At 55.7% G+C, this 13508-nt stretch overlaps 1 protein-coding gene across 2 annotated transcripts; it reads left to right on the forward strand.

Annotated features, from left to right (window-relative positions):
• The first annotated feature begins 882 nt into the window (after nt 1-882).
• Nucleotides 883-13189, forward strand: Gprc5c (G protein-coupled receptor, class C, group 5, member C). Of its 2 annotated transcripts, none has more exons than XM_005412233.2 (4): nt 883-2113; nt 7689-8774; nt 10621-10715; nt 12586-13189. In XM_005412233.2, exons 2-4 carry the CDS (start codon nt 7721-7723, stop codon nt 12763-12765), a joined length of 1329 nt encoding a protein of 442 aa, XP_005412290.1. In that variant the 5' UTR covers nt 883-2113; nt 7689-7720; the 3' UTR covers nt 12766-13189. The 2 variants fall into 2 exon arrangements, with proteins under 2 accessions (XP_005412290.1, XP_013364090.1); XM_013508636.1 differs by lacking the exon at nt 883-2113 and adding an exon at nt 2166-2497.
• Nucleotides 13190-13508: the final 319 nt, after the last annotated feature.

Below are 13508 nucleotides of genomic sequence, written 5' to 3' on the forward strand. Positions count from 1 at the left end.
CAGCCAGCTCCCAAGAGGCAAGCTGGAGGGCAAAGCTCAGGCCCTGTGTGGGCCCCTTCCCAACACCCCTGCCCTCCCCGTGTCCAGCCAGGTAGGTGGACAGGCAGGGGCAAAAGCTGTGGTTCTGGAGAACCTTTAGGCTGGGAGGAGACTCACAAAGCTGGAAGGCAAATGGAGAGTTTGCAGGACCCACACTCATCTTCCCTTCCTTAGGGCCACTGTCTTCATCTCCTGGTCCACTGGCTCTCACATATCTCACATATGCTCATGACTCCTCCCGGAAGGCCCACGAAGTTAGACATTACTTGCCTGGTTAAGGAAAAGTAGTAAGAACCCAGGCTGACTTATCCAACTCACTGAGGTCTGACTGGCTGTTTGCCTTTCCAGCCTGGCAGCACAGCTCCCAGCACCATTCAAGGGTTTGTCGCCTTAGCACGGGTCCCTGGCTCTTGGGGTGGGAGGTGCATTTAGAAGAGGAAGAAGAGGACAAAGGCCAGCGCACTGCTGTCTTTGCCACTCCTGTCTTTGCCACTTTCCCCATAGCAGCCCGCGAGGGCGACGCGCAGGAAGGAATCCAGGGTTCCACAAAGTCAGGGCCTTATGGCCGGCCTCAGCGGCTAAGCAAACATTCATTCCCCGCTGGAATCGGAAGGGCCCGTGTGCGGAGGGAGGAACTGGCCCGAGGTTTATCGCTCGGGCAACTCCGGGTGATTCATTGAATTTAGACTTCAGGTTGTCATAGACCGAAGCACGCAAACAAACAGCCCCGGAGGTACCCTCCCCTTCCCCTGCCCGCCCCCACCTGGCTGCCCCTTCGCCCGTGACCAGCTGCCTCCCTTCCCCCTCCCCGGCGCTCAGGGTTGAGCAAACACAGCCACTGCCCGCCCTGCCACCGGCTGGCGGCTGGCTCGGACTGCGCTGCTGGCGATCCCTCAGGCAACTCGGCGGCGTCAGGAGAACCGGCACCCCAAGACCCGGCGCCCTGCCCTCCCCCGGGTCCCCAGGGCGGCCCCTGCCAGGCCCAACAACCTCCCGCTTCCCAGTGCGCCTCGGCCTCTGGGGCCTCCGGCAAGCCAACCAGGCCCAGGACCAGACCCGCCGGGATAACACTGCCCTGCTCCAGCTGGGCCCTCGTCCCAGGGGAAGGCGGCCGGAAAATCTCTTGTTTACTGAGCTAGAAAGATCCCAGGCAGGATTTGCTTCCCCATTTCTGCGGTCCTCTTTCCGCAGATTCCTGAGCCGGAGGGGCAACCCGCTGATCCACACCGGGCGGGGAGTGGGGTGGGGCGGGGCGCGAGGAACCCGTACTCGTGGAAAGATCCCAGGGCCGCGGGAGGGCCAGGACTTAGAGTCGGAGCCAACCTGCCCCGGAGCGCAGAGAAAGTAGGAGCCAGGCTCCACACTGCTCCTTGGGGAGCCGAACTGAGAACGCTAATTAAGACAAGTTGGAACAGGGAACCCGGGCGCAGGGAGGGGAGCGCGCTTCGGTGGACAGCGTCTGCTGCGGTCGCGCGAAACCCGAGCAGGGGTTGTTAAGCTCTGGGCGACGTTTGCCCACGGTGGTTCTGGGCTCTGCCCTACGAGGTTAGGGGCGTGAGCCAGTGACATTCCCACGCAACCTGAGGTCTCGGGGAAGGCCCGTGCGCGTGGAAGAGGTGAATGCTTGGTGTGTGGTGTGTCCACGTGCGCAAGCTCTGGAGGGGAGGGGGCGCGACGAAGACGGACTTTGTGTCTGAGTGTGCGCCTCGCTCCAGTCCGGAGCGGCCGACTGTGCCCGGCAAGGGTCTCAAGGGACAGACGGGACGGAAGGGACAAAGCCTGGGTGTCCGCCACCAAGAGAGCCGCGCCGACGCAGCCCCTGCGCCAGTCGGTTGCGAGAGAGCGCTAGAAAATGTGGGGAGCGAGAGCCTGCCACGGGGTGGGGGGTAGGGTGAGCCAGATAGCACCCCAAACCGCTTTCCAGAGAGAAAGCCTAGTCCCGTAAGTGCGCGCCAGTGTGCGCGCGCCCGCGGGCGGGGGGCGTGGCAGTAAACAGCAACAACCCACTGGCCAGCTTGGCCAGAAACTCCGATCTGCCTTCCCAGCCGGAAAGTGCGACTCGCGGAGCCCGGAGGTGAGTCGCACGGTGAGGGCGGGGCGGGCTTTGTTACTGTGTAAATGGATTGCACATACCTGGAGCTCGGCGGGCGCCCGATAAGCGCCCTGAGTGGAGGTGATGTCACGGTGATGCAGGCCGGCCCAGCCTCGCCGAGAGAAAGGAGCGGAGCGCAGGGAGACGTCGGCCCCAGAGCGAACGACCCAGCGCGCCCAGCGCAGCCCGGGTCCCGGGGAGGCCGGCCCTGCGCCCCGCATCCCCGCCCGGGCCCCGCAACTCCAGCCAGGACTGGGCCTGGCCGCGTGCCCCGCGCCGAGTCCCTCCCACCCCCGCCCGCGCTCGGCCTGGGGCTGGAGTTGGCCCCAGACGCAGCGCCAGAGCCGGGCGGGCGGCGCGTCCCAGGTAAGGGCTGCCGCCTGCCCCCTCCGCCCTCTCCTCGGAAGAGCCGGGCCGGGCTGGCAGGGGGTGGGCGAAGGCAAGAGGCCCGCGGATGGGACCCAAGGGGCGGGGGACGCCGCGCCAACTCTGCTTGGTCGTAGAAAGTTTCCCAGCCGGAGCCAGCTGGGGACTGGGGGTGTGGGGAGCGGCTCGGGTTTGAGGACGGGGGAGGTCTCCGCAGTCGGTGTCCGAGGGGTGTCCCCCCACCTCTCTGCCTCTCCGCGCGAGTCCACGGCCGACAGCCACTCTGTGGGTCGGTGTCCGAGTCTCGGCTGCCCTGCCGTAGCTGCGGAGGGCGGTTTCTTCCGTCAGAGCAAATGTGGGGAGGAGTGGCTGGCTCCCCTGTGCTTTTTGTTCGCACGCACAGGGGTGCGCGGGTGTAGACCAGACCCCGGCAGCCCAGGCTGGAGTGAGGAAGGAAGGGCTCGGGACTCCCTAGAGGAAGTTTGGAATTTCGGACTGTAACGGCCTGCGCCTCTGCTTCTGGCAGCCTGGCTTCTAGATCCCATCCCCATCCTCCCAATTCCAGAGCCCTTTCTGCGGTTTTACACCCAGGGAGATCTAATCACCTAAAACTCCACGATCTTGATCCTCAAGCGCAGAGACCAGAATGTGTAGCAGTAGAGTTTTGTGGCTGGAACCCGCCCCCCCCTCCCTAGTCTGCCGAAGTGGCTGGTGCTGGGAGGGGAGTGCTGCTGGGGGTGGGGCGCATTCCAGAGTAACATTCCTGAGCAGACCCTTGCATTGAAGACTTATAAGCCTCAGAATGTTCAGGGCATTTTGGCCCAAAAGTCCACTTGTGGGTTTTGTGTGTGTGTGTGCGTGTGTGTGTGTGTGTGTGTGTGTGTGTGTGTGTGTGGCAGGACCGAGGTGGGTTTTTCCAGGCACCGGCATCTCCAGAGCTCTTTCCTATGGGAAGGGTTAAACATCAAAGCCCCCTGGACAGAGGGAAAACACAGGACGAATGGGAACTAGGAAAGAATGGCGATGGATGGGAGGATAGGATGGGAGAGGGAGGACGTGGGGGCCGGTGACAGGTCCATCTATCTTTCCGGGCCAGCTGCTGAGTGGGGGCAACCAGGGAGGAAGGAGGATACTCTGTGATGTCCTTGACTGACCATCCCTATCAAGAGGGGCTCTAAACAGTCACCACACCCTTGGAAGCAACGACTGGCTTTAGATCTTACCTTACACTGTACCCTGGAGCTTGGCCACAGACTAAGGCTGCCTCCTGAAATTCAAAGGTTCTTCAGGCTTTTTTGCAGATGAGGTAGGGTGATGAAAGGGGTGTTCTGGGAAGGTGTGAAGGCCTAGTTAGCTGACTTTCCCGGTACTGGGTGGAACCAGACAGGGTTGGCTGGGCCTCAGCTCACCAGCACTAAGGAGGCCTCTGTATCCCCTCCTGGAGAGAGAAAACAGGGAGGAAGGGGATTTGGGAACTGGATTGGACTGATTCAGACCAGAGCTGGGAACTGGGTGGCTGAGTCTGGGCAAAGGCTGCTTTCAGAGACGATTTAAAACTATTTGTATGACTGATTCCAGGGAAGTGAAGCAAAAGGGCTCTTTTGTCCCGAAAATGATCTGAGGCTAGGCCTAAGTGGTAGGAGATCACAGACCTCCAGGGCGGGAGGTCTCTCTCCCACTTCCTTCCTGGGATCCTCTGAGAACTTTTAAGCAAAAGCTGTGACTCTAAAAGGAAGGAGGCGGGACTGGGTAGGGAGAGATGGGTACTGTGGGTATTCAGAGGACTGTTATCAAATGTCTGATGTGTTCCAGACCACGTAAAGGTGCAGAAGATGCCAAGTCTTGTTCACTAGCCTCAGACGTACATTCTGGTAGAGGATGCAGATACAAGTGATTCAGATGTTCAAAGATGGATGGCCCGGTCTAAGTTCAGGGTCTGGGGACTCACGGGAGGCAGAAAGAAGGTGCTTCCAGGACCCTGGGGGCAGAGCCTCGAGGCAGAGCTGTGTCCCTCTTGCTAGTCCCTTTGCCACCATCTTTAAAGGTGGCAGTGACTGGCTGGGCAAATGTGCTGTCCTGGATATGAAAGGGTCGGAGCTGAGCTCTTCCACGCCTTCTTCTCTTGACCTCTCCTACTGGTCTCTATAGCTTCCTGTCCTAGGCAGGGGAGAAGAGCCAGGCCTAGCAGGCTCAATTTCCCCCGCTGAGCCTGTGTACTTCTGTCTCCCCATCCACCCTTCTATTTTCAGGGGAAGCAGAGAAACAAGACATTTTAGGACAAGAATAGGTGTTTTCATCTGAGGCTAGTATGTTATAGGGCAGCTGGGCTGCAGCGTGGTTACTAACATGGGGTGAGCAGGGGTTTGTTTACTTCCTTGGAAGTTCCCACATGGGGAAGAAGGGGTAACAGGAAGGGTAAGTTCCAGGAGAAAGTTTGTCACCACTAGCAAATTCAGGAAGAAATTGAGGAGGGGGTAGAAGGTTTCCCGACCCCTAACCCTACCTAGCGCATGTCCCTGCGGGGTGTTGGGGGCCAGCAGGGCATAGGCAAGTTTGATTTTTTTGTAATGACCTAGCTATTATCAGTTGTGAACCTGTAGTATGGTCTTTGTTTTTTGGTTTTTTTTTTTTTCAGTACAGGGGATTGAACCCAGGGCTTTTTCACTGAGCTATGTCCTCAGCTAGCCCTTTTTATTTTTTTTATTTTGAGACAGGGCCTCCCTTGTATTTTCAAGAGATAGGAAGATGTGAAAATTGATCATTATCATGTCAGCTGTCCAAGTTACATTTTTACTGATAAGCATTTTCCCACTTATCAATTACTATGATGAAACAATTCCTATTGAGATTGGGGGGTTTTGTTTACTTATTAGGAATTAAATAGCTGGGAATGGGGAAAAATGGAAAGGAAGTAAACTATAAAGTCACTAAGTTACCCAGGCTGCATGCAAGCTTTTCCATCCTTCTGCCTTAGCCTCCCAGAGTGCTGGGATTACAGGCAAAGCTCAGCAAATAAGATCTGTCCCCTTAGAGTCACAGGTTCCTTATGTGGAATAATGGCCCGTTCAGAACCAGGAGCTGGCCCAGGCAGGTGAGATGAGACACTGTCTCCGTGGTGCTTGGTGTTCAGTTCCACATTTCCATCTATACCTCAGTTTCTAACTTGCTCACCTTGCACCAAAAACCTCCACAATGGAGTTGAACGTTCAGGATTCCTTAGCATGTTATCTATAAATTACCCCTGGGAATAGCTTGTTATTACTCCATACCCATTAATCCTTTCTTCCCAGCTCTTTTACATACACTTGGTGCTTTATTGACTTACAATTACAAAAAAGTCCACCATGGAAGCTTAAGTCATGATGTTGGGGAAAGGTTCTTTTGCATTAGAAGGGAAAAGAAATTAGTGTTGCAGTGTTTAGGGAAACAATAATAAATTTATGTAAGAATATTACATTAAGGGTTAATGGAGGACTGGGGATTTAGCTCAGCAACACAGCGCCTGCCTGGCAAGTGCAAGGTTGTGAGTTCGATTCCCTGTACCAGAAAAAAACCAAAAAAAAAAAAAAAAAAAAAAGTTAATGGAGATGGTTGTTGAGGTTAACAAGTAAGCTTCATTGAACGATGAGATAGCTGAGATGGCTTTTGATACCTAAAATACGTATTTTCAAGGGATAGGAAGATTTGAAAATTGATCATTACGTCAACTGTACAAGTTTCATTTTTACTGAGTAAGCGTTTTCCCACTTATCAATTACTGTGATGAAACAATTCCTATTGAGATGGGAGGGTTTTACTTATTAGAAATTAAGTAGCTGGGAATGGGGAAATATGGAAAGGAAATAAACTATGAAACACCTGCTCAACCCACCCCCGCAAGAGAAAGAGAAATAATGGGAAGATAGATAATGCCATCCCCCTGCCAGCCGCTAGTGGTCGCTATCAGCCCGGAACGCTCGGTTGCTTTCTGGAGCCTGCCTCCTGTGAGGTGGAAAAGACAGGGCTAAACCCCTCTAGGTACAGTATTTGAACATACAGAGTTCCATACATGTGGAGGATCTGCGTTTCATGGAATTTTGGACCTTATAACTTGCTTTTTAGAGAATTTGCATTTTAGTTGGAAAACTCACAGATTAGGTCTTTATGTTCTTATTTGCAATAGCTGGCTATCAAATCTTGGGCCTCACACACGCCAGGCAAGCACAGTACCACTGAGCTGCACTCCTGCCACCTCTGTAATTTCTCATAATGTGCAATATCCTTTACCTGCACTTCACACAAGGAAAACCCAGGAGGTGTGGAGAGTCAAGGTTTGGCTTTCTTAGGCGCAGATCCACTGCATTTGGTGAGCTAAGCAGAGGGAGTAGTAAGGCGTCTTCCTGGTGTTAATAAAAGATCTCTTCTAGCTACAAGGTCTTAGAGTCTTCCATTAAGGATAAATTCCTTTGGGTTTTGCACTGCTTTTGCCTGGTTCTTGCTTTTAAAATGTTAATGCCTCATGGGAGAATTTCTGCATGAAGTCATTAACTCCTTAGCAGAAGAATTAGTTTATTTTATCCTTGACTTTAGCATCTGAGCCAGACAAAGAATTCTGGATTCTGAAGAGGAAAGTTGGCATTGAAAGTGGGGAAATGAAGGACAGAATCGAGAGGACGTAGGAGGGATGAAAAGTTGATAAAAACAGATTTTATGCTATCTTTTTTTCTGACTCAAGGGTATGCCTTCCACGGGTGCTTGTTAAATACTTGTTGAATGGTAAATGATTGAATGAAGAAAAAACATGGCTGGTTAGCCATGGATCACCAGAACAACACTAGGACAGATGAAGTGCTGAATGGATGCTGTGCTTGGTCTGACTTGCTCACATGCCCTTTCACTCCTACTCTAGCCACCAGACCTCAAGGAATATTTGAATCCAGGTTATGATAGAAGAAAGAGAAAGAACTGAAAATCCAGTAACAGTTACCTCCTCTTGCGTGGTTAGAAATAGGGGTGACAAATGGGTTTTATCTGTGGTCAATTGGTAGATATTTATGAGTTCTATGTTAAGAAGGATTCTCAAGTGCAAAGGAAGTCTCGTGACCAGTTGGGACTGCCTGCCCTAGTTCAGGATGGAGGAAGCCGTACCATGCTTGTTGGAGCCTGGCCTCAGAGGACTGACTGATTTTGCTTCTTCTCTTTCTACCTCTAGGGACCCATCTGGAACCTGGCCTCGGAGCCAAGATGGCCACCCACAAGGCCTTGCTGATGTGCCTGGGACTCCCTCTCTTCCTGTTCCCAGAGGCCCAGGCCCAGAAACCTGCCCCACCCGGCTGCAGCTCAGACCTCAACTCCCTTTACTACAACCTGTGTGACCGCTCTGGGGCTTGGGGCATTGTCTTGGAGGCCGTAGCTGGGGCAGGGATCGTCACCACCTTCGTGCTCACCATCATCCTAGTGGCCAGTCTCCCCTTTGTTCAGGACACTAAGAAACGGAGCCTTCTGGGGACCCAGGTGTTCTTCCTACTGGGCACTCTGGGCCTCTTCTGCCTTGTGTTCGCCTGCGTGGTGAAGCCCGACTTTTCCACCTGTGCCTCTCGGCAGTTCCTCTTTGGGGTTCTGTTTGCCATCTGCTTCTCCTGCCTGGTGGCTCACGTCTTTGCCCTTAACTTCCTGGCCCGGAAGAACCATGGGCCCCGGGGCTGGGTGGTCTTCACTGTGGCTCTGCTGCTGACCCTCGTGGAGGTCATCATCAACACAGAGTGGCTGATCCTCACCCTGGTGCGGGGAGGTGGTGGAGAGGTTGGCTCGCTGGGCAACGGCAGTGCTGACTGGGCTGTGGCCTCCCGCTGCGCCATCGCCAACGTGGACTTCGTCATGGCGCTCATCTACGTGATGCTGCTGTTGCTGGGGGCCTTCATGGGGGCCTGGCCCACCCTGTGTGGCCGCTTTAAGCGGTGGCGTAAGCACGGCGTCTTTGTGCTGCTCGCCACAGCCGCCTCCATTGCTATCTGGGTGGTGTGGATCGTCATGTACACCTATGGCAACAAGCAACACAACAGCCCCACCTGGGATGACCCCACGCTGGCCATTGCCCTCGCCGCCAATGCCTGGGCTTTTGTTCTCTTCTACGTCATCCCCGAGGTCTCCCAGGTGACCAAGGCCAGCCCAGAGCAGAGCTACCAGGGAGACATATACCCCACCCGAGGCGTGGGTTATGAGACCATCCTGAAGGAGCAGACGGGCCAGAGCATGTTTGTGGAGAACAAGGCCTTTTCAATGGATGAGCCAGCCTCAGGTGGGTTTTGAGATGCTCCTGGGTCTTCTTCCTTGGTGCCACACACTTACTTCAGGGCAGGGAGCTTGTCACAGGGGAATATGGACGGCTCTTGAAGTTTTCTGATTTAAGGGCCCTACACTCAGGAGCTGCTGATGTAGCTCAGGGGTAGAGTGCTTGCTGAGCATAGGCAAGACCCTGCAGCAAGTAAACGGTAATACCTTCATTAATCCAATCAGTGGGGTGTGGTGGCGCACGCCTGTAATCCCAACGCTCAACACTTGGGAGGCTGAGGTAGGGGGATCGCCCCAAGTTCGAGGCCAGCCTGGGCTGCATAGTGCTTTCAAGGATGGCCTAAACTGCATAGCGAGACCCTGTCTCAAAAAATGAACAAAAAATAAAAATCTAATCAGCTTCCAAAGGGCTTTGGGACCACTTTAGATCTCAACTATAACTGGGGTCAAGGAGCCACATAGGACCATTAGCATTTACTGAGCACTTGCTGTGTGCCAGGCCCCGTGCTAAGCTCCTGTTGTGTGTACTTTATGTGTTTCTCAGCCTGGCTGCGGCCCCTCCTTACACGGCCTCAGAAACTGCCCCAGTCGCAGACTCTTGCTGCCAATTAAGATGCTTGAGGGCCTGAGCCTTTGGTTCTTGGTTACCTTGTGCTCCTGACTCTGGGGCCCTTGCTGGGAAGTCAGAGTCAGGCAGTGGAAGTTCTCAATTAGAGAAATCCCTGTCTCTCCTGTTCGTACTATGAGAAAAAAAGTGACCCTTGTCCCGCTGGGCACTCACTCTGTGATCCAACCTTGGGGCTGACTGCTACTTCTGGCACTCACATAGAGTGGGTCACTGAGGGTGCAGGGGCGATAGAGGAAGCCAACACAGGAGAAGCCGCTAGGAACAAATGTTGTGGGGTGTCAAGCCCTCCTCCCCACCGTGCACTTCCCTGAGGCTTGTAGGTCCAGCCAGAGCGTTCTCAGCTTTTGTCTTCCCGTGCTAGACACTTCTGGGCTATGCATTTTGTTTCTTTTTTTTTTTTTTTCCTCTTTCTCTCCAAATGGAAAAAAAATCACTAGAACAAGCCCAGCACTGAGAAGCCCTCTCTGGGCTGCAGTCCCTCAGCCCTTCAGGAGGGGACAGCACTGTACTGCCACCACCCTCAAGGTCTGCTCCTGGGCCCCAGAGCCGGTCAGCAGCCTTCCTCCAACACCTTGGGGCGCCCGGCAGGGTGGAACAGGGGGAAACCAACACCCTCAGGCACAGAGAAGTATTCCTAAAGCTGCAGATGGTTCTGAAACCTTGCTTGGGGGCCTGGGAAGGGACAGTCACAGGCTCTTGGCCAGGTCCTGGGCTGGTATGGAGGGGCCTAGGCAGCCGGCCCTGCCCTGGGAGGACATGGAGGTTCTTGGGTTGAAGGTCTCGGCTGTGCTTCCCCCTGGCGGCACCTGGCAGCTGACCTGTGGTGGCAGAGGTTGGAGCCAGAGGCTGGCCGTGCTGGAAGGCAGCCCAGGGCCCAAGTGCCCCTGTTGGCCTCCGGCCCCGAGGGCGGATGGGGATGGGAAGGTGCTGACTGGGCATTTTTCTGAGCTATTTGCGGGGGAGGGGGAGCATCTCACACACTGCAGGGAGCCAAGCAATGTTGAGATCTATTGTCCGTACAAAAGGGCCCTGGGCTTGGGGACCCCCCCACAAGTCTCACCTCCAAGTCAGCCACTCCTGGGAGAGAGGTAGGTGCCCCAGCATGGCTGCTGTGGTGCCCACGTCCCTCTTCCCTGCCCACAGGACAGCACTACGTGGGTTGTGGGAGGTGAAAAAGGGGGCTGGGGGTCCAGCGCCCTCAAACTGTGCCTGTCCTTTCTCGCAGCAAAGAGGCCCGTGTCACCTTATAGCGGCTACAACGGGCAGCTGCTGACCAGCGTGTACCAGCCCACCGAGATGGCCCTGATGCACAAAGGCCCGGTAAGTGGGCTTCCAAGCTTCTGTGACCTGCTGCCGGTGGAGATGACAGCCCAAGGCTGGCTCCTCACCTGGGGGGTACACCAGGGGCACCCGAGTTCTTGCTGCCCTTTTCCTGGCAGCTGCCACTTGTGGCTACACTGCAGTGGGACCTGCCTGGGTCCCTGGGCATCGCACACAGCCTGGGGCAAGCGGCCGGATGGAGAGGGACTGAGTGTTCAGCGAGGTGCTCCTGAGAGAGACGGGGGGGGGGGGCAACTGTGGCAGGTCTGGGTTGCTATTTAGTTCTCAACCACCGCTGTCTCGAGAGGGGATATGAATCCCTTCCCCCTGCCAGCCGGCAGCAAGTCCTGACCTTACACCTCCCCAGGGCTCTGGAAGCCAGATGCTCCGATAGCCAAGAAGTGGGGGGTGGGAACAGGAAGGCGGTGGGTGAGATTCCCACTCTCTATATGTTCCTCCTCCGGGCTGGCAGTGGCTGCGGGGAGAGGTCAGTGACCTGCTTTGGCAGAATGCTGGGAACAGGAAGCCCGGAGGTCAGCAGGGTGCTGTTCTCATCCCCTCCCACCTCCCACCGTGATCCTGGGAGGGGCCGGGGTGGCTCTAGTGTCTGAGACTTCCAACCCCAGCTCTTCTCCCTAAGCCTGAACCTGTGGCCAGGCTACCACCAGCAGCTGTGGTGAGCAGAAGCTGTACACCCAGCAGGGTATATAGGCAGACACAACTATTTCCTTAGGAGCCGTTCCCACCTCAGTGCCCCTCTCTCCCTCCCCAGGGCGTTTTGAGGATGATCTGGACTAGGATACCTTTTCTGCCTGGTCATTAGACCACCAGAGTTAGCATCACTTGAGAACTGCTGAAAATGCACATTGGGAGGAGCCAGAGCTGGGAGAGATGGTTGGCACCCCTTGGTATTGTCAACATCTCCTGGGTAGCTTGGGTCCCACCACTGTGGGTGTAACTCCCTCAGGCAGATCTACAAACAGAACCTCAGGCTCCTTCCTCCCCTTCCCAGTTGTTAAACATTTACCAGCTTCCCTCCCGCAGTGGGGCCTAGCTCTGAGGGGTATGGCTTAACCAACAGCATGTACCAGCCTGCGGAGATGGCCCCGTGCTGTCCTCCACCGCCAACAGTGCTGGCCCAGGTTTGAGACCACTGACTTAGATGTTCCCAGGGCAGCAGGAAGGAGGAGACTGCAAACAGGTGGGAGAGTTAGGTCAAGGCTGGGTTGAGGCCAGAGGTTTGGTAGCACTCTCTTCTACCAGGATAAGGGAGGAGGTGGGGCCAGGAGGGCACCTTCCTTCTGGGTGCGAATTGGCTTCCCCAGGACCCTACCCTCTTCCCCAGCCAAACTCTGGATCATTTGGGCTTTTAATCTCTGACTCCAGCTGGCCAGCCCAGATTCCTAGCCCAGGGCTGTGTGGTGATGTCCAGGGTGTCCCGCATAGAAGAGTGTCTGGTGTCATAGTGACATTCAGGGCTCTTGGGTAAGGTTCACCTAGGAGGAGCACCAGACAGGTAATAGCCACTCCGTGCCCGCGCAGGTCCCCCTCCCTTGGCCTTGAGGTTTCCCTGAAGGGCTGGAAGTGGGAGGGGGCTAGGGAGAGAGGATTCCTTTCTAAGAACCCCCCTAGGCAGCTTTATCCTATGCCTGGAGGCAGGGTTAGGAACTCCAGGTCAGCCCTCAGATTCTAGGGGTGCAGTGCTCTACCCCAGGCTGCTGGAGGAGCTGGGTGGGAGTGGGGGCAGAGGGGGCAAGAAGGGGGAGCTGGCAGGCAGAGGCATGCAGGAAGCAGAGTGTTTGTGCATCCGTCCTGGCGGAGCCTGGCTCCCGGTCCCCCTGGCTGTGAGGCCGCCTGTTCTTCCTTCCAGTCTGAAGGCCCTTACGACGTCATCCTCCCACGGGCCACCGCCAACAGCCAGGTGATGGGCAGTGCCAACTCGACCCTGCGGGCTGAAGACATGTACATAGTCCAGAGCCACCAGGCGGCCACGCCACACAAAGACGGCAAGAACTCTCAGGTCTTTAGGAACCCCTACGTGTGGGGCTGAGAGGCGGCGGCCACGGCCAGCAGGAGACGGGCAGATTTGGGGAGGGTCCTGGGGACCTGGCCTGGGTGAGGGACTCTCAGGAACCCCGTGTTCTGCAGCTCCCCTCCCCTTCACTGGCTCGGGGCAGCTTGTGCCTCAGACTCTGAGGTCCCCCTGACCACCAGTGTTCTGGTGCGTGTCCTGGGGGCTCCACCCACTCGGTGTTTGTGGAGTCCAGGAGCCAACCCGGCTGCATGAAGCCTGGGCCACTCCAGTAGCCCGGCGCCAGCCAAATAGTGTTCTTGGGGTGGTGGCCGGTCCGCGCCTACATTCTCCGGAGATGCCTGCAGCCTTGGGATCTCAAAGCAGGCTCTTCGGGCCTGGGCCTTGCTCCTCTGTGAGGAACAAGGGTGCCTAATAAACATGTTTCTGCTTTATTAACTCATGCTGTGGGTTCACGGTTTCTGAAGGGGCCTTCAGTTTCACATGACCCTCTCTTCCTCCATGGGCAGCAAGACCCTCTTTCTCTTCCCTCACATCTGGCTCACAATGCAAGCTGCTGCTGGGGTCTTCTGAAGTTAAGGAGCCTGTGCACCATTGCTGTGTATAGTGGTGCACATCTGTAACCCTAGCTTCGTAGGAGGCTGAGGCAGGAGGATCATTAATTGGAACCCAGCCTGGGCAACTTAGCGATATAGTGAGAACCTACTTAAAAAACAAAACAAAACACTTCTGGGGCAATAGCTCAGGGTAAAGGCCCTGGG

Source organism: Chinchilla lanigera, unplaced genomic scaffold (genome assembly GCF_000276665.1).
Source record: "Chinchilla lanigera isolate Chin_1 unplaced genomic scaffold, ChiLan1.0 scaffold00152, whole genome shotgun sequence".
Classification (NCBI taxonomy): domain Eukaryota; kingdom Metazoa; phylum Chordata; class Mammalia; order Rodentia; family Chinchillidae; genus Chinchilla; species Chinchilla lanigera.

What these genes read in the sequence shown, in the direction of transcription:
- Gprc5c (XM_013508636.1), top strand. Translation starts at nt 2,227, where the DNA reads ATGCAGGCCGGCCCAGCCTCGCCGAGAGAAAGGAGCGGAGCGCAGGGA. An exon ending in GGGCGGGCGGCGCGTCCCAG is followed by an intron (nt 2,498 to 7,688) that starts GTAAGGGCTGCC and finishes TTCTACCTCTAG; the next exon opens with GGACCCATCTGGAACCTGGC. An exon ending in AATGGATGAGCCAGCCTCAG is followed by an intron (nt 8,775 to 10,620) that starts GTGGGTTTTGAG and finishes CCTTTCTCGCAG; the next exon opens with CAAAGAGGCCCGTGTCACCT.